This window comes from Mauremys reevesii, linkage group 11, assembly GCF_016161935.1.
Source record: "Mauremys reevesii isolate NIE-2019 linkage group 11, ASM1616193v1, whole genome shotgun sequence".
NCBI classification, from domain to species: Eukaryota; Metazoa; Chordata; order Testudines; family Geoemydidae; genus Mauremys; species Mauremys reevesii.
In genome coordinates, this window is record NC_052633.1 from 76880634 (window position 1) to 76908123 (window position 27490).

At 48.2% G+C, this 27490-nt stretch overlaps 1 protein-coding gene across 2 annotated transcripts in view; it reads left to right on the forward strand.

Annotated features, from left to right (window-relative positions):
- Positions 1–27490, forward strand: part of LOC120374953 (unconventional myosin-X-like) — a 220960-nt gene that overhangs the window by 77301 nt on the left and 116169 nt on the right. For both annotated transcript variants that reach the window (XM_039495411.1, XM_039495412.1), the window contains 6 exons: positions 4155–4223; positions 8816–8898; positions 11904–12012; positions 22404–22484; positions 24698–24822; positions 25155–25269. In XM_039495411.1, coding sequence (XP_039351345.1) covers positions 4155–4223; positions 8816–8898; positions 11904–12012; positions 22404–22484; positions 24698–24822; positions 25155–25269 — 582 coding nt within the window. The remainder of the gene's footprint in view (positions 1–4154; positions 4224–8815; positions 8899–11903; positions 12013–22403; positions 22485–24697; positions 24823–25154; positions 25270–27490) is intronic.

Genomic DNA, 27490 nt, shown 5'->3' on the forward strand with positions numbered 1-27490 from the left:
CAGCTCTTCAGGAGGGTGACTGACTACCATAATCCCATCCTTAAATCAGGGCAACTGTTTTTTTGCCCTCAGCCTTCAGCATGTGTATTTTCACATCACTATGTATCCTTCCCACAAACATTTTCTATGTTTCATCATTGGTGCAGAATGCTATCGATACCATGTCCTTCCCTTTGGACTCTCCACAGCACCATGGGTCTTTACAAAGGTTCTTTCAGTAGTTGCAGCTCACCTTCCCTATCTGCTCGATTGGGTTTTCAAGGGGCATTCTGTTCTGGAGGGCCAATTGGCAACCTGCAAGGCCCTGACCTGGGTCTTCGTATCAACCTGTGGAAGTCCACATTAACACCCGTTCATCGGATAGATTTCATTGGAGCTGTCTGGGCTCTCGGACTGCCAGAGCCTATCTACCAGAGGACGTGTTTTCAGCAGAGTCCAGCAGACAGCAGTAAGGACCTGCCTTCAGCTCTTAGGTCACATGCCAGCCTCACGCGAGATTACATCTGCAATGTCTGCAGGCCTGACTCAAAACCGTGTACATGCTGAACAGGCACAACCTTGGCAAATGAGTTTCTGTTCCTCTCCATTTTCATGCCCACTGCCAACAAGAATCATCATACTGGACGCTTTCTCCTAGGCTGGGGACCCTGCCTACAAAGTTACACAGCACAGAGGAAACATTGCTTCACATCAGTGTCTTAGAACTAAGCGCAGTTTGTTATGCGTGTCAGCACTTTTTCTACAACATTCAGGGTTCTTGGGTCAGAGTAACAGTAGACAACAGGATGGCTGTGTACTATGTAAATCGATAAGGGGGAGCAAGATCCCAGTCCTTATGCATAGAATCACTGGAACTGATATATTGCCTATCACACAGAGATTTCTGCAGTTTATCTGCCAGGTCTCCAGAACACAATGGCAGATGCAATAAGCAGAAACTTCCATCAGTACCACAAGTGTGCGCTCAGCAACCTAATCTTTCACAACATCTGCGAAGCACGGGATCTCTCCACAGTGGGTCTTGTTGCAACCCCAACCAATACAAAAAGCCATATTTTCTGTTCCAACGGGGGATGCGGCTGCATATCTTTGGAAGAGACCCTGCTAGTCCCTACCCCACACTCTCTTCTACACCTGCCCTCCAACACCACTAATCCTCCAGACATTAATCAAACTGAGGCAGATGAGGATCATCTTAATAGTGCTGCCTTGGCCCAGACAAGTCTGGGACTCAGATCTGCTTCACCTTTCTGTAGCTATACGTTGATACCGCCTGCTCAGATCGGATCTCGTGGCACAGAATTCAGGTACATGAGCCACTTCTACATTGTATCTCTGATCCTCAAGACTTGGTTCCTTCGTGATTCTCGAATTTAGAATTGGACTGGTCAGCTGAGATTCAGTCTGTATTTCTAAATAGTAAGAAGCCTTCCACACATAAAACTCAGCTGCAGAAGTTGACACATTTCTTTTCCTTGGGTTCCTGTCACTCTGTATGTGCTTCTGAAGCACCTCTCTCAACTATTCTTGATTATGTATTGGAATTGAAAACACAGGGACTATGTATGAGTTCTGTTAAAGTCCTCCTGGCAGCCATTACAGCTGTTCATTAACCTATTGAGGGCCTTTTGCTCACCCTACCACAGCCAGATTCCTTTAAGGTTTATATAATTTGTTTCCTGGTATCTGGAACCCAACACCTCCTTGGGACCTCAGTTTGGTTCTCAGTGCCTTAAGGAACTCACCTTTCAAGTCTATAGGCCCTATTCATTCCTTCATTGCTCCCTTAAGACCTTATTCCTGGTAGCCATCCCTTGGCCAAAAGGGTGGGAGCCCTCTGGGTGCTTGTGGCCAATTCACCATATAGTACCTTGTACCGTGACAAGGTCATGCTGTGTCCCCATCCCCACTCTCATTGGACTTTCATCTCAATCAGGATATCCATCTGCCTGTATTTTTTCCCAAACTTTATTCCTCAAGAGGAGAAGCTAACTGCCACACTTTAGATGTTAGAAAGGCACTCACCTTCTATCTGGACAGAACAAGAATCTTTAGGATTTCCCCTAGGCTGTTTGTATCCTTCCCTAAAAGAATGAAAGGACAATCAATTTCCACACAGAGATTATCAAAGTGGGTTTCAGTTTGCATCATAGCCTGCTATAAGGCCAGTGGGGTACAACCTGTCCCCCTCCAGGGTAACAGCCCATTCCACCAGGGCTCAGTCCACTTCTGTAGCCCTTTCCTTCATTGTAGAAATTTGCAGGGTCACAACCTGGTCCTCAGCTTACAAGTTCTTCAAACATTGCACTATCCCAGGGGTAGGCAACCTATGGCGCGCGTGCCGAAGGCGGCACATAAGCTGATTTTCAGTGACACTCACACTGCCCGGGTCCTGGCCACCGGTCCGGGGGGCTCTGCATTTTAATTTAATTTTAAATGAAGTTTCTTAAACATTTTAAAAACCTTATTTACTTTACATACAACAGTAGTTTAGTTATATATTATAGACTTATAGAAAGAGACCTTCTAAAAACGTTAAAATGTATGACTGGCACGCAAAACCTTAAATTAGAGTGAATAAATGAAGACTTGGCACACCACTTCTGAAAGATAGCTGACCCCTGCACTATCCTATCCATGTCCAAGATGGACACAAAATTGATGATGCTGTCTTCCAAGCCATCTTGATCTGCCTCTTCAGCACCCCCTCCTCTTTGAGTCACTGCTTGGGAGTCACCTCCCGCCCTCCTTCCCCTCCACTGCAGAGTCTTTTGGCTCAGAAGTTGAGAAGAAACTGGACCAACAGCAGGTCTTCGCCTCCCTATTTACCCTCACTCTGGAGCACAAGGTTGTGTAGGGTGCAGGCACAGACCTGCAGGCACAGCTGATTCAAATCTCCAGTTGAGAGTGCATGGGTCTGCTCATGTCCTGTGGTGGAGTACCCACGGGGACCAAAACATCTCAAAAACTCAAGTTACAAAAAAGTAGGTAACCTTTTGGAGAGTTTAGGCTGAGAAAGAAGCAAGAGACTTAGGAAGATAATGGGGAATGTGTTAGGGGACGATGAAAAACATGGGCTTTGCAGGAGAGTGGAGAGTATAATGTTGACAAAAGACTTTGGATACTATTCTGAGAGGGAATGAGGGAAGTCCAGGAAAGGAAGTGGATTGGGAGGGGAGGAGAGAGACATTAATAAACAGGGACAAAACAAAAGTGAAAGGGGAGGCAAAATGAATCAAGAAAAGATTCTTGACATGGAGGCAGGAGGGTGGTAGAGAAATCTGGGTGTACTAAAATCAATAGGAGACACCAACGGCAAACAGGCTGAACAACATGGACTAGAAGATAAAACAAGATACCCAGTGAAAGAAAGAAAAGGCAGATGTAAAGAAGAACATAAACCAAAGGGAGACAGGAGAAGTATAATTAATTCTTCTAAAAAGGTACAGAACTGCTATGCTAAACAAACTCCCTTGATTTTATATCCTGCGCCGAAAGTTTTGGTCAATGCCAAATCTGTGTAAGTATTAGTATCACGCCAGTAGTGTGCTAGCCTTGTATGTAACATATGAAGGCTTTGGGTCCAATTCTGCAATCCTTTGTTCATAGAGCCTGGGAAGATTGGGCCTTTTTATGGTATTGGAATATATATTTGCAAGGTAGATGTAGGTTACTGTGCAGCCTCTAGGGCAGGGGTAGGCAACCTATGGCACACGTGCCGAAGGCGGCACGCAAGCTGATTTTCAGTGGCACTCACACTGCCTGGGTCCTGACCACCGGTCCGGGGGGCTCTGCATTTTAATTTAATTTTAAATGAAGTTTCTTAAACATTTTAAAAACCTTATTTACATTACATACAGCAGTAGTTTAGTTATATATTATAGACTTATAGAAAGAGACCTTCTAAAAATGTTAAAATGTATGACTGGCACGGGAAACCTTAAATTAGAGTGAATAAATGAAGACTTGGCACACCGCTTCTGAAAGATTGCTGACCGCCGCTCTAGGGTCAGGCTATGGGGCAATCGAGGTCCTCATCCACCCCAGTTTAGGAGCCAAAACTGTTCCTTGGATCATAGCTGAGACAGAGCTGTTGCATGAGCCTGTTTGTTCTTACGGCAGATAACCAGAAACCTTTTTCTTCTTTATTTCAGAGTAACCATTATTATGTGAAGCCGCGGGTGACAGATCACCAGTTTGGAATCAGGCATTATGCTGGAGAGGTAGGTGTGCATGCTGTATTTTGAAACATGCCCAAGAGGAAGGAGTCAGCAGGTAGAAGGATCTAAGCCACTGACATTCACCTATGAGTCCTGAGTTATGCAAACTGCTGGGAATGGCAGCTCCACTAAGCTTCCTGCTTTGGATCATAGCCCAGAGGAATAGACATGGGGTTGAGTTGGGCCCCCTAGGTGTTACTGTAATACAAATAATAAAATGTCCTGAGTTGTGATTTCTCTGCTTCTGCCTTTCTGTGTCTCCTTGGGCAAGTCATTTCCCTTGCTCTGTTCCTCAGTTTTAGCATCTGTAAAATGGGGAGCATGAACTTGACTCACTCCCTAAGTAATTAACTAATGTGTGGGAGTGTTTTGAGCATGTATAGAACTATATTAATGTTAAATATTATTAATGTGAATTGCAGCTTTATAACTTCCTCCTCATCTGACCTCATTTTCTTCCTGATGGTGGATCTTGATTATGGGAAGATGTAGCAGAACTATGCTGCAGTGTCCGTCCCTGGAGCTGAGCTTTTGGCATGCATCCTGCTATAATGAGAGCTCCACACTGGAGGGAGAGGAAGGGGTGTTGATGGCTCCACTCTAGGGGCAAAAGATGCAGGGGTGTTGATGGCTCCACTCTAGGGGCAAAAGATGCAGGGGGGCTTTCCACTAGGTGGTTCAATGGTACTGGGGAGGACATGGTTGCTAGATAGTGAGGAAGAGTGTGTTCTGTGCCAAGGATGAGCAGCAGGAATGTCATTGCAGGAGCCACTTTAGACCAGCTCCTACCCAAGACTGAATTTAATGAAGCAGCTGGGACCCTCAGTCCCACAGAGGAGACTGAATGTGCTCAACACAAACTGCATCTAATTGCTGGTCAGACACAGAATGAGTTTTGGTTACACAGATGCCCTGTTCAGCTAGAGACTCCGTCTCCACTCGCAGCTACCTCCTTCCCGTGGGCGCAGGAAATCCCATTCCTCTCCTCACTGGCTTCATAGCTACCTCCACCCTAGCCTTCCCAGCAAGGCTCAAGATCTTATCCTGCCTCGTAGCTCTTGATAGGTATGGCATGGCTTATACGATATTACATGGTGTCATTTGAATAATAGTCTGTGATCACATGTATTGGACTGTGTCACTATAAGGCAGAAGCACAAGATGGCAGAGTCGAAGCTGAATGAACAATCTTAACTCAGATATTTCCTCACTTTTACACTGTTTAACTATGCAACATTTGCACTCTTTAAACTTACTATTTTACCTGAATTTTCCTCCTCTTTCCCCCTCCCCCTGCCCCAGAAAAGACAAAACAAACTTCACTGTGTGGAGGTGTTTGGCTAGACCCTTCTGGATGCTCTGCAGCCTTGCAAGATCCACAGGACTCAGCCCCTCTCTTCCAGACTGGAGACTCTGCACAGCTTTTGCTGTATCCAAATGTGCAGGGACTGAGGCAAGGGCCCCATGGAGCTAATACGATGCACAATGAATGTGCACACTGCTGCACAGATGGCCTTCCTGGGCTGTACAGTTCACCAGCTGAGCATCATGCACTGGGACCTGCATTTGGGGCCAGATTTTAAAAAATGCTCACAACCCTGCTGCTCCCATCAGTACATGTATGGCCAGATTTTCTGCAAACCCAGCTGCTTATTTTGGTGCCTAAGTGGGAGCTGAGCTCTTCTGAACATCTGGTCCCAAATGTGGGTGCTGAGACCTTCTGAAAATTCGGTCCATAGTTACAAATGTTCTATACATGCTTCAAATGCCGTTTTCTGTGGGTCATAACTTGATGAAATCTGAACACTCAGGACCATATTTTCACATTTTATCCCAGTCACTGTGGTGCTACAGCTATTTGAAAAATAAACTTACCAGAATATTTTAAAATGGGGAAAGTATCTTTGTGCCCTAGTGCAGGGGCTCTCAATCTTTTTCTTTCTGAGCCCCCCCCCCCCAACATGGTATAAAAACTCCATGGCCCACAACTGCTTTTCTGCATATAAAAGCCAGGGCTGGCATCAGGGGCACCAAGCAGGGCAATTGCCCGTGGCCCCATGCCACAGGGCCCCCCACAAAGCTACATTGCTCAGACTTCGGCTTCCGCCCCGGGGCCAGGCAGTGGGGCTTTGGCTTTCTGCCCTGGGCCCCAGTGAGTCTAATGCTGGCCTTGCTTGGCGGACTCCTTGAAACCTGCTCACAGCCCCCAAGGAGGCCCCAGAGCGCTGGTTGAGAACCAGTGTCCTAGCGCCTTCCTACTTCTTTCTTCAGTGATTCAGTCTTCTTCTGTCACTCTGCCACTGTACATTATGCGGGCCTCTCCTCCTGCCTTCTGAGTTAGTTGGTGCTGAGTGAGTGCTGTGTGTGGTGATGTGACAGCAGAACTAGCCGCCGTCTTTCTAGGACATTTCTTTCTCTTACAACTGCAGCCTTCTTGGCAGGACCCTGGAGAAATGTGGGTAAGAGTGCCCTCCCCCAGTGGTCCTGCAGTGCTAGGAGACCCTTTCTGTGGCCCTCCCCCGGTGGTCCTGCAGTGCTAGGAGACCCTTTCTGTGGCCCTCCCCCGGTGGCCCTGCAATGCTAGGAGACCCTTTCTGTGGCCCTCCCCCGGTGGCCCTGCAGTGCTAGGAGACCCTTTCTGTGGCCCTCCCCCCGTGGTCCTGCAGTGCTAGGAGACCCTTTCTGTGGCCCTCCCCCGGTGGCCCTGCAGTGCTAGGAGACCCTTTCTGTGGCCCTCCCCCGGTGGCCCTGCAGTGCTAGGAGACCCTTTCTGTGGCCCTCCCCCGGTGGCCCTGCAGTGCTAGGAGACCCTTTCTGTGGCCCTCCCCCGGTGGTCCTGCAGTGCTAGGAGACCCTTTCTGTGGCCCTCCCCCGGTGGTCCTGCAGTGCTAGGAGACCCTTTCTGTGGCCCTCCCCCGGTGGTCCTGCAATGCTAGGAGACCCTTTCTGTGGCCCTCCCCCGGTGGCCCTGCAGTGCTAGGAGACCCTTTCTGTGGCCCTCCCCCGGTGGCCCTGCAATGCTAGGAGACCCTTTCTGTGGCCCTCCCCCGGTGGTCCTGCAATGCTAGGAGACCCTTTCTGTGGCCCTCCCCCGGTGGCCCTGCAATGCTAGGAGACCCTTTCTGTGGCCCTCCCCCGGTGGCCCTGCAATGCTAGGAGACCCTTTCTGTGGCCCTCCCCCGGTGGCCCTGCAATGCTAGGAGACCCTTTCTGTGGCCCTCCCTCGGTGGTCCTGCAATGCTAGGAGACCCTTTCTGTGGCCCTCCCTCGGTGGTCCTGCAATGCTAGGAGACCCTTTCTGTGGCTCTCCCCCGGTGGTCCTGCAATGCTCAGAGACCCTTTCTGTGGCCCTCCCCCAGTGGTCCTGCAATGCTAGGAGACCCTTTCTGTGGCTCTCCCCCAGTGGTCCTGCAATGCTAGGAGACCCTTTCTGTGACTTTAACAATGTGGCCTCATTAAGTTGTTTGTAAATTAAAGTGCACTGCGATCTGATATGTGAGGGATCTGTCTGCTCTGCTTTAGTGTGCACAGGTGCTCTGTGTGTGCGTGTGTTGGTTCCCATATGGGAAGGATATTACCTGCCCTGAAAGGTGGCATGTTCCTCTGTGTGTGTGGAAGGGATTCAGTGTCCTATGCATAGGCTGCTGTGTGTGAAGGTGGCAGAAGGGGTTGGCCACCGTGTGTGTGTGTGGTGTGATTGGCAGCTGTGTGTGTATTGTGAGGAGTGGGGGTCAGCAGTCCTCGATCTGTGTGTGTGAATGGGGAAAGACAAGGGTATGCTCTGCTGACAAAACCACTGGTGTAGACACCACTCTCTCAACAAAGGCATTCTTCCGGTGACATCGCAAAGGTTGGCTGGGGAGGCGATGTTCTACGCCAGTGGTCCCCGACCATTTCCGTGGGGCGGGCGCCAGACGACTAGCCGCCGAGGACCGTGGCTGCTGGACAAGCAGCTGCTGAAATGCTGCCATGAAGCGACAACGTCAAGAGGTGTCACCACCAAAACACTGCCATGAAGGAGCATCATCAAGAGGCGTCGCCGCTGAAATGCCGCTGAAATTTTGCGGGATTTCAGCGGTAGCGCTTCTTGACGTTGCCACTTCTTGGCGGCATTTTGGCGTCTGCTTGTCTGGTGGCCAGTAGGCGAGCGCATATGGGGGCGGGCACCATGGTGCCCGCAGGCACCACATTGGGGACCCCTGTTCTGCGCTATCAGTAGACTCCTTTCAGTGTATGCCACATCTACACTAGAGGTCTGCACCAGCATAGCTATGTCATCATAGGCTCGGTAGTATAGACATGCTACATTTTGAAGGTTTTCTTTGGAACTTTGAGCGCTAGAAACAACTTTTTTTTGTAAATGAAAGCCAGGATTCTGAGCTCATGGAGAGACTCCAGGGGCCAGGTCTCTAAGCATGTGCCTGTAGTGCCTGGGTATGTAGGAGTTTCCTGCTCTGTTGTTTTGTCATTGGCACGCAGTGGGACTGTGTGCAGGGTGGCCCTGTATGTTGGTATGTGTGGGGGAGGGGGTGTCACTGTGGCTTGAACTGCTTGCACTATTACGTACTAGTCAGCGTGTATTGTCTGTGTCACAGGTATTGTATGATGTGAGAGGGTTTCTGGAGAAGAACAGAGACACCTTTCGGGATGACATTTTAAACATGCTGAAGGATAGCAGGTAAGCAGCCCTTAATGCTCTGCAGGGGAGAATGGAGGCCGGGATGAGGAGGACTCTGTGGGACTAAATTGTGCAGAATTCACATGATAGCACGGTCATGTAGAAGAAAAGTTACTTTATATGATTACCCAAGTTCCTATCTCTCTGTATATTGGCAGCAGGAGAGGGGGCTGGAGAAGAAGTCAGTTTTACTGCAAAGAAATTGATACAAAGAAACATGCATTGAGTATCAGCATCACGTTTGTTATGGGATGGACTTTGCTTATTTCTTTCCATGAAGATTTTCTGTGCCAGAAAGGTGACACTTGGGAACGCCCAAGGGATCCTTTGACTCAGGGAGCTGCAGTACTTCACAGGCATAGCTATGCATGTACATACCATCCTCACCCTCACGTTGCGAAGAGCGGGGGCGGGGGAGAATGGGCATGAAAGGAGATGCTGAATGAGTAGCTGGAGATGGGCGGCTCTAGATGTTTTGCCGCCCCAAGCACGGCGGCATGCCGCATGGGGTGTTCTGCCAGTCGCCGGTCCCGCGGCTCCAGTGGATGGGTCCGCTGGTCCCGCGGCTCCGGTGAATCTCCCACAGCGTGCCTACGGAGGGTCTGCTGGTCCCGCAGCTCCGGTGAATCTCCCACAGCGTGCCTGCGGAGGGTCTGCTGGTCCCGCGGCTTCGGAGCAGGCGTGGGAGGTCCACCGGAGCTGCGGGACCAGCAGACCCTCCCGGCGACGGGCAGAGTGCACCCCGTGGCAAGCCGCCCCAAGCACGTGCTTGGCGTGCTGGGGCCTGGAGCCGCCCCTGGCTGGAGACGGGGAGGAGAAGCCGACAGGACAATTTTACAGGAGCTGTAGTGGTGAAATCTATGCAACATTGATTTGCTGTTTGCTTCTGGGGCTTTCAGATTCTTTGTGCCACATTTGCTGCTCCAGTGTCCAGCACAGCCCCCAACATAAGTTAGAGCAGTCTTAAGGTCTGCTCTAGCTTATGGCAGCTTCCTTACGGATGCCAATGGGCTACTCTGCAGCCTACAATACCAAAAATGCAAACCTCTGTGGCCACTTCCCATTGTGTCCCTGACCAATCCCATGGCGCTCCCCCATGCTGGGGGCTGCATGGGGCAGAGGGTGTAGGGCTAGCCATGGTGGTCCTGTGCCATCACTGTGCTGGGGGAATCCTCAGGGGGCAGTTATATATCTTTACAGCCTCTTTAAACTGCTAGCAAGGCATAAAGAGCCATACTCAGAATTCTTCTGTCATCTCCCCTCTGCCTGTTTTTTCCTGAGGTTCTTGGTCTTGGGAATCTGGATCAGAGAGCTCCAAACTGAGGACCTGCAATGGATGGGGACTGGACTTGAGGACACAGGAGGCCTCAGTCCTATGTTCCTAGGACCTTCAGAGGTCACCTCATTGCCATCTGAGGTTCTTCAAGGGCCTTTGGATACAGGGAGCTCTTACTATGAAATCATCTAGGGGTAAAGGCCCTAGTGCAGGGTCTCAGACACATGGACCATCAGCAGCTACAGGATCTCACTCCTTTACTAGAAGGTGGGCTCGGATATATATTATTTTAGGGATGTCACAGTGTGGCTGGCCCCTTTAAATGAAGTCACAGAAGGCAGTTGTAGGAGGTTCTGGGGGAGAGGCTGAACTGTACACAGTATTCAAGGTGTGGACGTACCATTGATTTCTATAGAGGCTTTATGACATTGATTGTTTTTTTATCTATCCCTTTCCTAATGGTTCCTAACTTGGCTTTTTTGACTGCGGCTACACACTGAGTGGATGTTTTCAGAGAACTATCCACAGTGACTCCAAGATCTATTTCTTGAGTGGTAACAGCTAATTTAGACCCCATCATTTTTTGTTTATAGTTGGGTTTATGTTTTCCAATGTGCATCATTCATTGACATTGAATTTCATCTGCCATTTTGTTGACTAGTTACCCAGTATTGTGAGACCCCTTTGTAGCTCTTCACAGTCTGCTTTGGGCTTAACTATCTTGAGTAATTTTGTATCATCTGCACACTTTGCCACCTCACTCTTTATCCCTTTTTTCCAGATATTTTTTAAATATGTTGAACAGCACTGGTCTCTGTACAGATCTCTGGGGGACACCACTGTTTACCTTTCTCCATTCTGAAAAATTGGCCGTTTATTCCTACCTTTTTCCCCCTGTCTTTTTAACCAGTTACTGGTCCATGAGAGGACCTTGCTTGTTATCATATGATGGCTTACTTTGATTAAGAGCCTTTTGTGAGGGATCTTGTCAAAGGCTTTCTGAAAGTCCAAGTACAATGTATCCACTGGATCACCCTTGTCCATGTTACAGACAAACTAAGAAACTTTCAGCCAGATGGAAAAGTAAAAACTGCTAGAAATAACAATAATAATAACTTGGAGATACCAGAGCCAATTAATGCCTCTGCATGAAAAAAGGAAAATCAGCAAAAAGATTGGGAATAGACTGCATATGTTTCAAGGCTTAGAGCCTTCTAGGGTAACATGGTTTCAATGGTTCATCTCCAAGAGTGGGTATCTGTGAAGGCAATTACATGACGTGTGACTGGAATACTGTGTGACTGTGCCATGAGAGAAGGGATGCAGCAATCTGGCTGGAACATGGGCTGCTGTTTGTGCAGTTCCTGCATGGAGGTCTGTGTAGCAAGAGGGAGGAGATGTGCTGCCTAAGCCAGAATGCAGAACACTGTCTCTGTAACATCGTGCATCGAGGTCGTAAGACACAAGGAATGCAGCTCTGCAGCTAGAGTATGGGCTGCTGTCATGTTGCAGCAGTTTGAGCCTCTGTGCATCTAGAGGGAGGGGATGCCCTGCAGAGCCCTGTGCTGCAGCCACATTGTTGTGTAGTGGTGTTTTGGGAAGGTGTAACTAGGATGCCTGGCACAGGGGTAGGGTGCTAAATGAGCACACAAGCTCTGATTCTTTCATAGCTTACCCTAGAATCTGATGTCCTGTGTTTTCTGTGTCTGATGCTCCTCCTCACCGCCAGGCTGGACTTCATCTATGACCTCTTTGAAAGAGTCTCCAGCCGGAGCAGTGAGGAAACTCTGAAGATGGGAACCCAGAGGCGCAGGCCAACCGTCAGCTCCCAGTTCAGGGTAAGGAATTCTCCAAGAAAGTGAGCGACTCTTCAGAATGAAGAGGAGGAACTGGTGAGGGGCTGACTGAATAAGAAGTTAAGTGAGGGATGAAGAAAAGAGACAAGAGAATGAGTGATTCCTTCAATTTCTTTTCCAGCTCTGTAAATGTGCTGGGATGTTGCAGATAGATAAGACAGTGTCTATCTCCCATAATTTACACTGTAATGTAAACCATGCAGTGGGGTGATAACTTGGGAATGGGGAGAGGATGAGGACTACAACAAGAATATGCCTTTGCTTTTCTCAGCAATGTCTTGAGTGGGACAGTTTGTTTTTTCAAGTACTGATCCTATGGCGAGGAGAGGGGGCGGGAGTTTAAGCTAAGTATTGATAGGTCTTGTGGGGGCAGGACTTTTTACATGGGCACATAAGAACGGCCACACTGGGTCAGACCAATGGTCCATCAAGCCCAGTGTCCTGTCTTGCAACAGTGGCCAATGCCAGGTGCTTCAGAGGGAATGAACAGAACAGGGAATCATCAAGTGATCCATCCCATGACCCACTTTACCAGCTTCTGGCAAACAGAGGCTAGGGACACTGCAGAGCATGGTTTTGCATCTCTGCTCATCCTGGTTAATAGCCATTGATTAACCTATCCTCCAGGAACTTATCTAGTTCTTTTTCAAAGCCTGTAATAGTCTGTAATAGTTTTGGCCTTCACAACATCCTCTGGCAAATAGTTGCACAGGTTGATGATGCAGTGTGTGAAGAAATACTTCCTTTTGTTTGCTTTAAAACTGCTGCCTGTTACTTTCATCGGGTGACCCCTAGTTCTTGTGTTATGTGAAGGGGTAAATAACACTTTTTCTCCACACCAGTCATGATTTTATAGACCTCTGTTTTATCTCCCTCCCCTTAGTTGTCTCTTTGCCAAGCCGAATAGCCCCAGTGTTTTTAATCTCTCCTCATATGGAAGCTGTTCCAAACCTGTAATAATTTTTCTTGCCCTTCTCTGTACCTTTTCCATTTTTAATGTAATTTTTTTGAGATGGGGCAACCAGAAAGGTGTGGCCATACCATGGGTGTATATAGCAGCATTGTGATATTTGTCGCCTTATTATCTATCCCTTTCCTAATGGTTCCCAACATTCTGTTCGCTTTTTTGACTGTTGCTGCACATTGAGCGAATGTTTTCTGAGAACTATCCACAATGACTTTCTTGACTGGTATCAGTTAATTTAGACCCTATTATTTTGTATATATAGTTTGGATCTTGTTTTCCAAAATGCATTACTTTGCATTTATCAACATTGAATTTCATCTGCCGTTTTGTTGCCCAGTCACCCGGTTTTGTGAGATCCCTTTGTAACTCTTTGTGGTCTTGTTTGGACTTAACTACATTGAGTAATTTTGTATCATCTGCAAACTTTGCCACCTCACTCTTTACCCCTTTTTTCCAGATAATTTTTTAATATGTTGAACAGCGCTAGTCCCAGTACAGACCCCTGGGGGACACCACTATTTACCTCTCCATTCTGAAAACTGACCATTTATTTTTACTGTTTGTTTCCTGTGTTTTAACTATGAGAGGTCCTTCTCTCTTATCCCATAACCGGGTACTTTGTTTAAGAGCCTTTGGTGAGGGACATTGTGAAAAGCTTTCTGAAAGTCCAAGTATGCTATATCCACTGGATCACCCTTGTCCATATTCGTTGGCTCCCTCAAAGAATTCTGATACATTGGTGAGGAATGATTTCCCTTTACAAAAGCCCTGTAGACTCTTCCCCACAAATCATGTTAATGTATATGTCTGATGATTCTGCTCTTTAAACCAGTTTGTCTAGTACTGCAGTTAGGCTTGCTGACCTGGAGCCTTTTTAAAATTTGTCATCACATTAGCTATCTTTTTGTCATCTGGTCCAGAAGCCGATTTAAGTAGTAGGTTACATACCGCAGTTAGTAGTTCTGCAATTTCATGTTTGAGTTATTTCAGAGCTCTAGGGTGAATACCACCTGATCCTGGTGACTCATTACTGTTAATTTATCAATTTGTTCCAAATTGACACTGTCAGTTTAAAAAAAATTGTGAAAATTTGTTCCAGTTTTACACCCCTCCCAAGTCCCTGCTAATTTTTGTAGTTTTTTTTTACAATCACATTTTCCTATTTTTAAAGTGTGAGGCACCCACATAAACAACACAGGAAACTGACTGCCTGTATAGGAGAAATAGTGAGAGTGGTTACCCACAGAGATGCAGGTGCAGTGATATTGGGTGTTATTTGTAACTAGGGGGGTCTCAGACTTCATGATTGTATAGGCTGATCTCATGGCAAACACCAGGGGCTCATTCTATCCCTTCATTCTCCCTAAAACCTCTCTATATACCACCCACCCATTTCCTTCTTTTTCAGTGACTCCCTGCAACCCCCGCCCTCCCCCCATGTCAGGGTTCTGTGTATCTACAGTTCGCCTCCCCCCGCCATGTTCGGGGCTCTGTGTGGCTCCCCATGCCAGGGGCTCTGTGTGCCTCTTCATTCTCACTTTCTCTCTATACCAGCATCCCCAACCTCCCCTCCACCATAGGTTCTGTGACCCACCCCATTGCTCCCTTCCCTCCATGCTAGTGTGTCATAGATTTGGTTGGCTCCCCATCAGACTGCTGTGAAGGGAGTCCAAGTCTTGGATCCCTGGGTGGGTTAAGCTTCCCTGGGTCCCAGCAGGCTGCAGCTATGTTTCCTCCCCCTTAGTCTCTCTGGTACATTTCCTGGGCCCTAACTCTGTCTCCTACCCTTTCCTGGACATGGAGCTCTTTAGTCCTCAGGACCAGCTCTAACCTCCAAATACCCCAGTTGCTTAAACACACCATGTGCCAATATCCCACTAAAATATGTGAGCCTTGTGGTTCCTGGTTTATTTCTCTCTGGAGACGTGTGGAACTGTAAAGCATTTAACAAGGGGAGACACTTTGCCCAGAGTCCAACACAATTGCTCTTTTACTCAATCTGTATTTTCTTGTGCTTTATATCGTTATTTAGAACAATGAAAGTCCTAACCACCCTTCCCTTACCAGTCCTTGGGGGGCTATCTGGGCTCAGGGAAGTAGCTCCTTGCCTCATGCAGACCCCTATATGCTGGGTTGTTTCTCCCTCATGCACACTTCCTCCCTAGCTTCTGTGATCTTCCTCTTGTATTTCCAAAGCTTCCTGTTCTGGGGTGACCCTCTCTCCAGTTCCCCGTGTGACTCCTTATTTAATCCTGAGGCTGGTCTCCTGTCATTCTTTCTTATGTGTTTGGTAACTTTTCATTGCTTCAGACTTCCCCCCTTCCTTCACAATAGCGGAGGAAGTATCTTTCCCAGCTTGAGCAAAACCACTCAGCATCTCTGTTGTCGATTCAAAGCACCATTGTTAACATGAAGTACCTTCATGTTGTCCTCGTCTGAGGAGACATGCTTTTCAGGCTGGTAAGACTTGGGGGATAAACAGGCAATAGGCATTCATTGTACAGCAGTTTCCATAGTAACCGTTCATGATAACTTTGCAGTAGCAACCAGAATTCATAAGTTGCATAGCCAGAGCCCCAGCATCATCACACAGGGTCCTCTATTCTCTTCCCCCACCATGCCAGGGACTCTGCATATCCCATTTTCCTCCTTCCTCCCCATACCAAGGTCTCCCATCCCTTCCAGCAGGAGCTTGGTATGTGCCCATATTCTGCCTTCCTCCCTGTGTCAGGGCCCTGTGTGCCCCCTATTTCCTCCCATGCCAGGAACTCTTTGTGCATCTTCATTCCCTCTTCTCCCCCATGCTCTTCCATTCCCCCATGCCTGCCATACCAGCATCTCCCATTTCTTCTTCGAAGGTAGCACATGTCCTTTCCACTGTAGGTGTGTGCACCCCAAGCACAGTTACCAGAAATTTTCCTCCAGTGGTATCAGTCAGGTCGGTTCTGGCACTCTCTGGTGCCGCATGCTCATAGCGCTGGTATAAAGGGCCCTCCCGACCTTGAACCCCCTCAGTTCCTTCTTACTGCTTATGATGGTCATTGGAGCTGCTTGCTTCAGCAAACTTTCCCCGTGGTTTTTGCTATTTTTTGTAGTGTGTATCATTGTATATAGTTTAGTCAGTTTTATCTGTTAGGGTTGGGCCTTTTCTCCTTCAGTTGGTGAAGTTCATCTGTTCCCTGGTGCCAGGGCATGCCTCGTTCACTAGGCTTCAGGCCCAGTGCCTCCTGCGGCATTTCAGTGCCCCTGAGAGACCCACACTCGAGTTGTCTCAAGTGCTTGGGAAAGACTCACAGGAAGGACTCACAGCTTTGAGACCCGCTTCAGAACAAAGTTGCTCAGACTCGGCACTGAGTACCTCGGCGATGGTGCAGAGTGCTTCTCCCACCGTATGAGAGTCTTGGCATCGTTCCCCATCGCTGGTGCCTAAGAAGAAGCACAAGAGGCAGCTGGACGAGAGGGGTCAATTCCTGGCACCAAAGTCAGCCAGGCCTGGGGACAAGGATAAAGTGAGACCTGTATGAGGCCACTCTTCCACCTTGGCACTGCAACAGCTGACTCAGGAGCCTACACAGGTCCTGCTAACTTCTGCCCCTTGGTACTGTCTTCAAGCAGGAAGCCTGTTACCAGTATGTTTACAGTGCTGTCAACTCTGGAGGCGTTTGCAGCAGCCAGGGACCTGCTCTCGTTGCTGCTGTCTATATTTCTGGCGGTACAGGGATTGGTGCTGCTGGTATCATTGGTCCAGGAACCATCTTCTCCCAGCCTCTGCCTAGAATCAGGACCGTGGTACCATCCAGGGGAAAACCCTCCATGCGAGCCTCGGCGCAGGCTTCACTATCACTGCACCGATCTCCGGCACTGATGGGGTCCACACCTCCCTAGTCGTCTTCCCAGGACTCTGTCTTCGGAGTCAGAAGTAGGGTCATACTCTGTTTGCAGCCACCTGTGCTACTCCCCGAGGCATTCCTACCCCACCAAACCAAACAGAAGCGTATCACCGAGTTCTTGCCCTGTGGTCCTTGGAGGCTGGGGCTATTGCAATGGCCCTCTGGAACCCGTGGGGTTTCCCCCCAGCCCAGGGTCCCCTTTCAAGGCACTCCTATTTGGTGGCCTCCAAGAGTAGAGCACCACCAGTACCGCGACGGGAGACTCCTGATCCCAGACTCCGGTACCGAGCATCAAACAGAGGGCCCATGGATCTCGGCCAATACGGAAGGAGAGGTGGAGGGCCCTCAGTCGATGCTGGCTTCCTCCTCCCCAGAGGGGATGGTATTGGCAGCTAGCGTGTCTCCTTCCTAAAATGACCACAAGGCTCTCCAGGACTTGTTAAAGCAGGTGGCATCAAATTTGGGCATCCAGGCAGAGGTGGTCAAGGAGTCTTCTCATAGCCTGATGGACGTTTTGACAGCAGCGGGACCCTCGAGGGTGGCCCTGCCGTTCAGTGAGGCTATCATGGACCCGGTTAAGGTTCTGTGGCAGACCCCTGTTTCCCTTCCCCCTATGTCAAAGCATACGGAGCAGAAGTATTATGTGCCAGCCCAAGGTTACGAGTTTTTATACTTGCATCCCCCTCCAGGGTCCCTGGTAGCACTGGCCACCAACGAAAGAGATTGTCAAGGGCAATTGGGGGCAATGCCTATGGCAAAAGACTCCAAAAAGTTGGACTTATTTTGCAGAAAGGTGTACTCGACTGCAACTTAGGATGGCAAACCAGCAGGCACTGCTGGGTTGCTATGTTTTGATATGTGGGATGGCACACACAAGTTTAAAGATCTGCTCCCTCAAGAAGCCAGGCAGGAAGTCTCCTCACTGATTGATGCAGGGAAAACCATAGCGGCCCTTGACGTGACTGATTCTGTGGCCAGATCCATGGCCTTCGTGGTAACCATGGCCAGGAGCTCTTGGTTACAGTCTTCTGGTCTTCCTCTGAGATCCAGCAAACCCTCCCGTATCACCCCTTTGAAGGATCCTCATTCTTCTCAGAGAAGATCAGTGCTAAGCTCCACGAGTTTAAGGATTCCAGGACAACCGTGAAGTCCCTAGGGTTATATACTCCAGCAGCTTTTAGGAATCATTACAGGCCCCAGCTGTCTGCCCAGTACTTTGCCTTTGCCAGCTTCTGCCTTGGGACTGATGCATGCTGCTCCCAGGCACTCAGGGAGCTTGAAGCTCCCCTTTTGACATGATGCTCAAGGTCCCCGGCCCAGTACCCCTTATATCAGATGCAGTTGCACCTCTGTTTTTGGACCGTCTGTCCCATTTCATCAGTGCCCGGGCCTGTATCACTTCAGACTGCTGGGAGCTGTGCACAGTGGAAGTGGGATACACTAGTCTCCAGTTTGTTTCTACTCCCCTTTCCTCTTCAGGGACCCTTTTTACAAGTGACTTTTGGTCCAATAAGTCCAATCCCTCCTTCAGATAGGAGCCATGGAAGAGATTCCGCAAAACTTGAGAGGAAAGGGGTTCTACTCCCATTTTCCCTATCTTAAGGGCGAGGAATGGGAGGAGGGGGCAGAGAGGAGCAAACGGGGGGCACAGGGTCTCTGGGGGAAGAGGCAGAGTGAGGGTGGGGCCATGATTTGAATGCCAATGGCTCCCTCACTACTAGGGAACCTGCGCTGCCTCAACAGCTGTCTCAAGAACCTGGCTGTTCACCTCCTCCCCATATGGTGCTGCCCTTGTCTGTGAAGACAGAGGCAAAAAAAGCATTGAGCACTTCAGCTGATTCCACATCATCTGTCACTAGGTTGCCTCCCCCATTCAGAAAGGGTCCCACACTTTCCCGGACCTTCTTCTTGTTGCTAACATACCTGTAGAAACCCTTCTGGTTACCCTTCACATCCCTTGCTAGCTGCAACTCCAATTGTGCTTTAGCCTTCCTGATTACACCCCTGCATGCTCAAGCAATATTTTTATACTCCTCCCTAGTCATCTGTCTAAATTTCCACTTCTTGTAAGCCTCCTTTTTGTCTTTAAGCTCAGTGAAGATTTTTCTGTTAAGCCAAGCTGGTCGCCTGCCATATTTGCTATTCTTTCTCCACATTGGGATGGTTTGTTCCTGTGCCCAATAAGGCTTCTTTAAAATACAACCAGTTCTCCTGGACTCCTTTCCCCCTAATATTAGTCTCCCAGGGGATCCTGCCCATCAGTTCCACTAGGGAGTCAAAATCTGCTTTTCTGAAGCCCAGGGTCCGTATTCTGCTGCTCTCCTTTCTTCCTTTTGTCAGGATCCTGAACTTGACCATCTCATGGTCACTGCTGCCGAGGTTGCAACCCACTTCTACTTCCCCTACAAATTTTTCCCTGTTTGTGTGCAGCAGGTCAAGAGGAGCATGACCCCTGCTTGGTTCCTTCAGCCCTTGCACCAGGAAGTTGCCCCCAAATGCATGGCAGTGGTGGCAGCCTGCCTGAGGAGATGAGCAATGCATGTCTACCCATATCTTGACGACTGACTAGTCAAAGGCCAGTCCAGGGCCCAGATGGAATCCAGCATCCACCTCATCCAGTCAACTTTCCAGGCCTTAGGCCTACTAATAAACACAACAAATTCTACCCTCGGCCCAGTGCAGAGAATAGAGTTCATCAGAGTGGTACTCAACTCCACTCAGGCCAGAGCCTTCCTCCTGGGAGACCAGTTTCAGGCGACCATGGTCCCAATAAGTTCCCTCAAGACCCACCTGGTTACAGCAGCTTAGAGCTGTCGGAGATGTCTGGGCCACATGGCATCATGCACTGATGTCGTGCAACACGCGAGGCTGCACCTCAGACCTCTTCAAGGATGGCTGGCCACGGTGTACTCAGCTACCTGTCACCATCTGGACTCAGTTCTCTCCATACTTTTTGAGCCCTTGTTTCCCTGGATTGTTGGCTGGACCATTGCACGGTTCATGCAGGAATACCCTTTTCGCAGCCCCAGACTTCAACGTCCCCCGTTTCAGATGCAACGGCACTGGGCTGCAGAGCCCATTTAGGGCCCCTCAGAACTCAAGGCCTCTGGTCTCTAGAAGAGCTCTCTCTTCATATCAATGTCAGAGAGTTCAGGGCAGTCATTCTAGGCGTTCCTGCCTCATACTGCAAACCAGGACATATGGGTTCTCATGGACAACACAACAGCCATTTTTATATCAATAGGCAAGGTGGGGCATGTTCTTCCCTCCTGTGCTGAGAAGCAAGCTGTCTGTGGGAATTCTGCATTGTGCATTCAGTCCACCTCAAGGCTTCTCACCACCTGGGAGCACAGAACCAGCTGGTGGATCACCTCAGCAGATCTTCCTCCACTCATCACAAGTGATCCCTTTGGCTGGACATCACAAAGAATATTTTCCAATGGTGGGGGACGCCTCAGATAAATCTGTTTGCTACCCAAATCAACAGGATATGCGACCAGTTCCGCTCCCTGCAAAGCCAGAGCCCAGGGTGTCTCATGGACCCTTTTCTGCTACCATGGATAGATTTCCTATATTACGCCTTTTCTCCTATCTTGCTAATGCACAAGGTTCTGATTAAGATCAAGTGGGACTGGGACCGGGTCATTCTCATAGCCCCGGCCTGGCCCAGGCAACCCCCTATTAGGCCTCTCAGTGGAGGCCCTGCTCCCGCTTCCTTTATATCCTGACCCGATCTCTTGGAATCACAGTTGTTTGCTCTATCTGAACCTCGGCTCTCTTCATCTGACAGCCTGCAAGCTTTGTGGCTGAATTCTGAAGAGCAGGCTTGCTCGGAACAGGTTCGTCAGGTCCTGCTAGGTAGTAGGAAGCCCTCCATCAGAGCTACTTACTTTGCAAATGGAAGCGTTTCTCCCATCTTCCCACCGTGGAGTTCCACCCTTGAGTTCTTCATTGCAGGTTATATTGGAATACCTGTTGCTTCTGAAACAGCAAGGCTTGGCTGTTTCTTCCATCAAGGCTGACATTGCAGTGATGTTGGCCTCCCATCCCCCGGTCGACAATCAGTCCGTCTTCCATCATGAGATGGTTATCTGTTTCCTTAAAGGCCTAGAGAGGATATAATCCCCAGGTTAGAGATCCCATTACTCCCTGGGACCTAAACCTCATCTTATCAAAGCTTATGGGCCCCATTCAAGCCACTGGCAATGTATTCGTTAACTCACCTCTCCCAGAAGGTGGCCTTTTTAGTGGCCATCCCTTTGGCTAGAAGAATTTTGGAGATTTGTGCCCTCACATCGGAGCCCCTGTATATGATTTTCTTTAAGGATAAGGTGCAGTTGTGTCCACACCCTGTTTTCCTCCTGAAAGTGGTTTCATCATTCCATTGCAGTCACCTGGTCATTGGCATACATGTTCTCGGCACACTATGCCATCACCCAACAGGCCAGGGACAATGCCATCTTTGGCTGAGCGGTTTTGCAGTCAGCATATCCATGAACGTCAAGCCCACCTCCTGTACAACTGCTTGGGAGTCACCTACATTGGAGTAGACATGTTCAAGAATTCAAAGAAGAAAAAATTATTACTAACCTTCCATAGCTCTTGTTCTTTGAGATGTATTGCATATGTCCATTCTAAGACCCTCCTATTAGAGTTAGCTGAAAAGAAGGAACTGAGGGGGCGGGGGGACAGGGTCAACAAGGCCCTTTCTATTTGCACTTTGAGCACACAGTACCTGAGGGCACCAGAGCCAACCCAACAGATACCACTAGGGGAAAAATTTCCAGTGACTGTGCTTGGGCTGTGCACACACCTACATTGGAATGCACATGTGCAACGGATCTTGAAGAACAACAGTTACAGGAGGTTGGTAACTGTTTTTTTTCCCCTCCCACCAGAGGTTGTGTGCGCACCCTCATTGCCCCTCCTCCTCCTTTCTTCTTTTGTTTCTCTTTTAGGGTGCCAGTGTTTTAAACTGTATTGGGAGGACTGGTAATTATAAAATGGGGATATTGTTGTGCTGGAAGATGTTAATGGCCACTATCAACTGGTTCTTTGCTCTCTAGTTACCTTGCTGGTTGAAGTTGCTGCTGCTGGTAAGTGGGTGCTAGGTGCTCTGTCTCCCCCTTTTTTCCCCCTTTTGGTTTTTCCAATTGTCACCAAAATCAGTAGGGTTCTGTTCATTGATGCCTAAAATATTTCCTGAAATTTTGGACTCAATTGGTTGAAATGTTGAAAAGTTACCACATTACAGACAAAAATGCGATTGAGTGTAAGGCCTTGCAAGGTTAGTCAATAACAGCAGGTAAACATTTTTCACTGACGTGATTTTTAATTTTTTTATTAAACTGACTATGTGACTTCAAGGAGAAGCGTAGAGGAAGAGAGGGTGGAGTCAAGGAGAGAGTTTAGGAATAGGGGGCTGCTTAAGAGTCCCCTGTGCTCAGACAGAAGCCCATAGACCCCCAGGCCCTGCTGGAATGACTGCTTTTCTAGTTTTATCTTGGTGTTTTCAGGACTCTCTCCATTCCCTGATGGCCACACTCAGCACTTCCAATCCATTCTTCATTCGCTGCATCAAACCAAACACGGAAAAGGTGAGTCCCACCCCTTGGGGAGAGGGAGGAGGGACATCTTCCTGAGCCTATGATGAAGATATGGGGAAAGAAATTCTGCCTCTTGCCCCTATCTTGTGAGTATTTTTTAAACTGAAGAAAAATGCATCCCACCCTTCGCATTATGTGAAAAAACAAATATGCATGGTGTGTAAGAACTGTTCCCACCATTCTTTGTGCTAACTCAGCTGGGAAACAGGACCCTGTGCATCGCCTGCAGTGGCACAAAGGGAGCGAGTGATTCCTGTTTGTTTTGGGAGTGGGGATCTGCTCTGGGATTTGGGGCATGTGTAGTAGACTAGTGGGTTGCACACTTCATAACTTCCATAGGCCAAGTGCATTGCACACATCAGGGGCTCCTTGAATATTCCATTTCTTCCCTCCCCATGTCCCTCCCCCTCTATTTCATGGACTCCCTGGGACTGCTCCCATCCACTCCCTCATGCCAGGGACTCTAGTGTGTTCCTGGTTCCCCCATTGTCATCCTTATGCCAGGAGCTGTGTGTGCACTCCCATTGCCTCCATTTTGCCACCATGCCAGGTTTTCTGTATATCCCTGCTACCCCTTCCTTCCGTTCTAGGGTCCCCCATTCTCTCCTCTTGCCAGAGATTTGTATGATCCCTAATTTCTCTCCCTACCAAGGGTTCTGTGTGCCTTCCATTTCTCCCACCTCCAGACCAAGGTTCCCATTGTCGCTCTCCTCCCCCACCTTTATTATCTCTCTTCTCTCTGTCTGGGAGAGAAGTCATTCTAGGTGTCAGCATATTAAAAGTGGGAGGATGGGCAGAGATGAGATGGGGTTTTATTATGCTGGAAGGTGTTAATTTATGTCATCGCCATTTCTTTGATCTATAGATAATTGCAGAGGTGCTTGAAGTTGTGGCTCTGCTAAACAAATGTCAAGGGTTCTTTGTGTCTCCCATTTCCCACTCTGTTTTTTTTATCTATCCCAAAATCAAAGGCCTTGCAAGCTGGGCCAGTAAACTTCTCATTCACCTGTGACTTGTACAGCAGCACCCCTGCATGGGGACTTCTCTGCAGCATGTTGCACTGTGGCCATGCTCCATGGTACCAGCTAGATTTGCTTTCACATTGCAATGATGTTTGTGCCTCTTTCTGATTTCCTGGACTCAAAAAATCCATCAGTCTTCATTCCCTGTCTCTTAGAAGATGGGGTAGCGAGAGAACAGACCAGTTTTTCCAGGTCTGGAGCCCCACATAGGAAGTGGGGGTGGGAGGAGGGGAGAAGGAAACCAACCTGTCGAAATGGGCCTTTTCCAAAGAGGGCCTTGTTGCGGGAAAAGTCCCCCTGCAGAGCTCTTTCCTGAAACAGAGAGGAGGATAAAGCTTCATTCCATTAACAGAGCAGGAGTGAAGATGCTTCAGATTAGCTCTCTGTAAAGAAGCAAGTTTCCTTTAGAGGGAATTTCACCTTGACATTCAGAAAAGTGGCAGCAAGGAGGAGTCTTGACCAGACTAGATGGACAACTTGGAGAAGGGCAGAATCTCTGTGTTGTGATGTCCATCAGTCAGTATCCTAGAGATAGTGTTTCTCTTTAGGAGCAGGGCCTGCTGCAAGCTCCTGCCCCAGTATAGAAGCTCCTTCCTGCCTTTTAGCTCTGTTCTTTCAGGGATGCATTGGGCTCTCATTTGGATTCTCACTCATCCAGTTGAGCTCTGAAGGCAGCAGGCATGCCTGCATTTTTGCTTCTGGGCTGCTGGACACTACTGTTACATTTGATGATCAGGAAGCTAGGTGCCCCCTCTCTTGCTGCTCCCCTAGCTGCATCAGAGCCCTCAGTTGAGAACAGTGTAATTTTCTGCATGAATGGGCTGCAGTGGGAGTGGAGGGGGCAGTGGCTCAGCACAGTTCATTGCCCACTTCCCTGCTAGACACTGAGCTATGGAAGATGTTACAGTTTGCTGTTGATATGGGTGCACTCAGCTCCCTCCTGCCTCTGTTCCAGTGCTGAGTGTCTTTTTGTGGCAGCTACCTGCCATTTGTGTCAAACTGACCCATCTTTCAGCTGAGGCCATTAACATGCAGGGTTAACGTCCCAGGGAGCAGTGGGTATGTGTCTGTGTGCCCCTTACAACGTTCAGATAAGCAGACACCATGCCAGCAAGCAAAGGGTTAAGTCTGGTATTAGATGTCTCTCTTTCTCTTGGTTTGTTTCTAATCTTGGTCTTCTAGGCACCAAACCTCTTTAACCCGGATGTAGTTCTAAACCAGCTCCGGTACTCTGGGATGCTGGAGACAGTGAAAATTCGAAGAGCAGGCTTCCCCATACGGCGTCTCTTCCCAGATTTCCTCAGCAGGTAATGGGTAACATGGAGGTGGGTGGTGGTATGTTCCTTTTCTCTATAATTTTAGTCACTGGCACGGTTCCCAAATTTTGGATGTCTTTTGTGTTGTCTCCATGTCAACCATATTATGGAGTTAGCTGCAAGTTGGAGGTGGAAGTTTCTGGACTGGAGGTTAATCCAACCGCAGTTGGATAAAGAACATGAAAAAGAGAATTTCCCAGATGGGCAGATAAGACAACCCTGTGGGAGGATGAATGGGAAGAGGAAGGTTTTGAAGCATGTTAGAAATGGAAAGGATAGTATTGTACATACTTTTATGTCAAGAGATTGTGTTTGGTTCTCAGGTACAAGATGCTTATGAAGAATCTGAGCGTCCCAGACAACACCAAGGCTGTGTGCACACATTTGCTACAGACATATGACAGCACCAGGAAAGAGTGGCAGCTGGGTAAAAACAAGGTATTACCTCACTGTAGAAAAGGATCTATTGGGTGAGGAGAGGGAAGTAATTCCTGATGCAAGAGAGTTTAATTGAAAGGTGATATACAGGAGCACTCCAATAAACAGCTGGTGGAAGTAAACTAATGGCACTGCGTAGTCGTACCACTGAAGGTCACTGACTGGGCTATGCTGCTGACCTGTAATGTCTCAAATGCTTCCCGAATTACATATTTGGAGATAGATTAGATGAGACCCAACAGCCCTTTTCTTTCTCCCATTGGACAGCACAGGATTGTTCCCTACTTACATTTACTATTGCTTTGTCAAGTCTAGTTTTAAAGAACCCAAGCAGAACTAGCTTTGGATTTTTTCGGTGGACCTGCAAAACAATACGTTGCTCCCTTCTCATGTCCAGTCTAACTAATTCCTGCCCACTGTGATCATGTCAGTATGTACAGAGCCAACTCAAGGATTTTGGTAGTGTCTAGGTGCACCTACGTGTCTTCTCATTTTTCTTGCTCAGGAGGTTAGATAGTGGGTGGTAGGTCATTAGATTAGTTGCTTTGAGCAGTGGTTGGAGTATAACAACCATGGTTGGAAGGATTCAATTTTTATCAGTAATTGTCAATTTCACTGTAGGCATTCAAACTGATGAAAAAATGTTTCCATAGATGATGATCAAAATGTACAGAGAAGCAAAGTAAGAAAAATGCTGCTTGAAAGCTTATTAGAGTTTGATTTATGGAGGTATAGAAGGGAACAGTTTATTCAAGAACGACAAGCAGGGGAAGAGGGAGGAGGTGTTGCCTTATATATCAAAGATGTATACACTTGCACTGAGCTTGAGATAGAAGCGGGAGGCAGACCTGTTGAAAGCCTCTGGGTAAAGATAAAAGGGTGATCTACTATAAACCACCTAATCAGGAAGCAGAGGTGGACGAATTTTTTTTTTTAAATAAAATCATCCAAAGCACAAGATTTGGTGGTGATGGGGGACTTCAATTTCCCAGACATCTCTTGGGAAAATAACACAGCAGGGCACAGATTATCCAACAAGTTCTTGGAATGCATCGGAGACAACTTTTTATTACAGAAGGTGGAGAAAGTGACTAGGGGAGAGGCTGTTCTATATTTGATTGTGACAAATAGGGAGGAACTGGTTGAGAATTTGAAGGTGGAAAGCAGCTTAGGTGAAATTGATCATGAAATGGGAGAGTTCATTCTAAGGAATGGTAGGAAGGAAAACAGCAGATTAAAGAAAATGGACTTCAAGAAGGCAGACTTTAGCAAACTCAGACAACTGGTAGGTAAGATCCTGTGGGAAGCAAGTCTAAGGAAAAAAGAGTTGGCAGTTTTTTAAAGAGCTGTTATTACGGGCTCAAGAACAAAATATTTTTAAATGGTGGAGACTAAACCATGTTTGCATTGTGAGAAGAAAGCACCAGAGGAGAATGAGATGTTAAGGAGCTGTGTAAGGGAGGAGATGAGCGTGAACATGTGGGAGATGGGGAGGTGGAATGGGAGGCAAGTGGAGGGGTTGGAGAAAGAGACAATAGAAGAAACTCTTGCATCTGTGACCAGTGAGAAGGAAAAGAGAATTGCAGGAGGGGAAGGCAGGAGGGAAGGCAAGCTGAATCTGGTGGGAAGGACAGGTTGTTATATTCTGTCAGTTTCTCTTGAAAGAAATCAGCGAGATAGGAGGAGGCTGGAAGGTTTGAGGAGTGAGTCAAAGGAGGTGAAAAGGTGGCTGATGTTAAATTGAAGAAGCAGAGTTGTTTAGCTAGGAAGATGGCAGAACTGAAGGAGGAGAGAACGAATGTGTAGTGGAGGAAGTCGGCCTGGTCACGGAATTTTCACCAGAGATGCATTGTGGCACGAGAGCAGGAGTAGAGGAAGTGGATAATCAGGGTGATCCAGGGCTGGGGGTTGGCAGGGTGGACCTTGTGATGAGGAGAGGGGCAAAAAAGTCAGTAGCGGAGGAGAGTGAAGCATGGGGAGACTAAACAACTATCTCATTGGAAGAAAGGGCTGGGTGAAGAGGGCTGAGACTGGACAAGGAGTCCTCAGCACTGACGGACTGAAGTTGTGGAAAGGTGAAGTGACAGGGTCTGAGGTTGGGGGCTGAGGGGCAATGTTGAAAGAGACTAGGTGATGGCTGGAGAGAAGGAATTTAGCAACAGAGAGAGCAGTGCTTGGTGAAGACCAAGTCAAGTAAATGACCCTTGTGATGAGTGGGAGA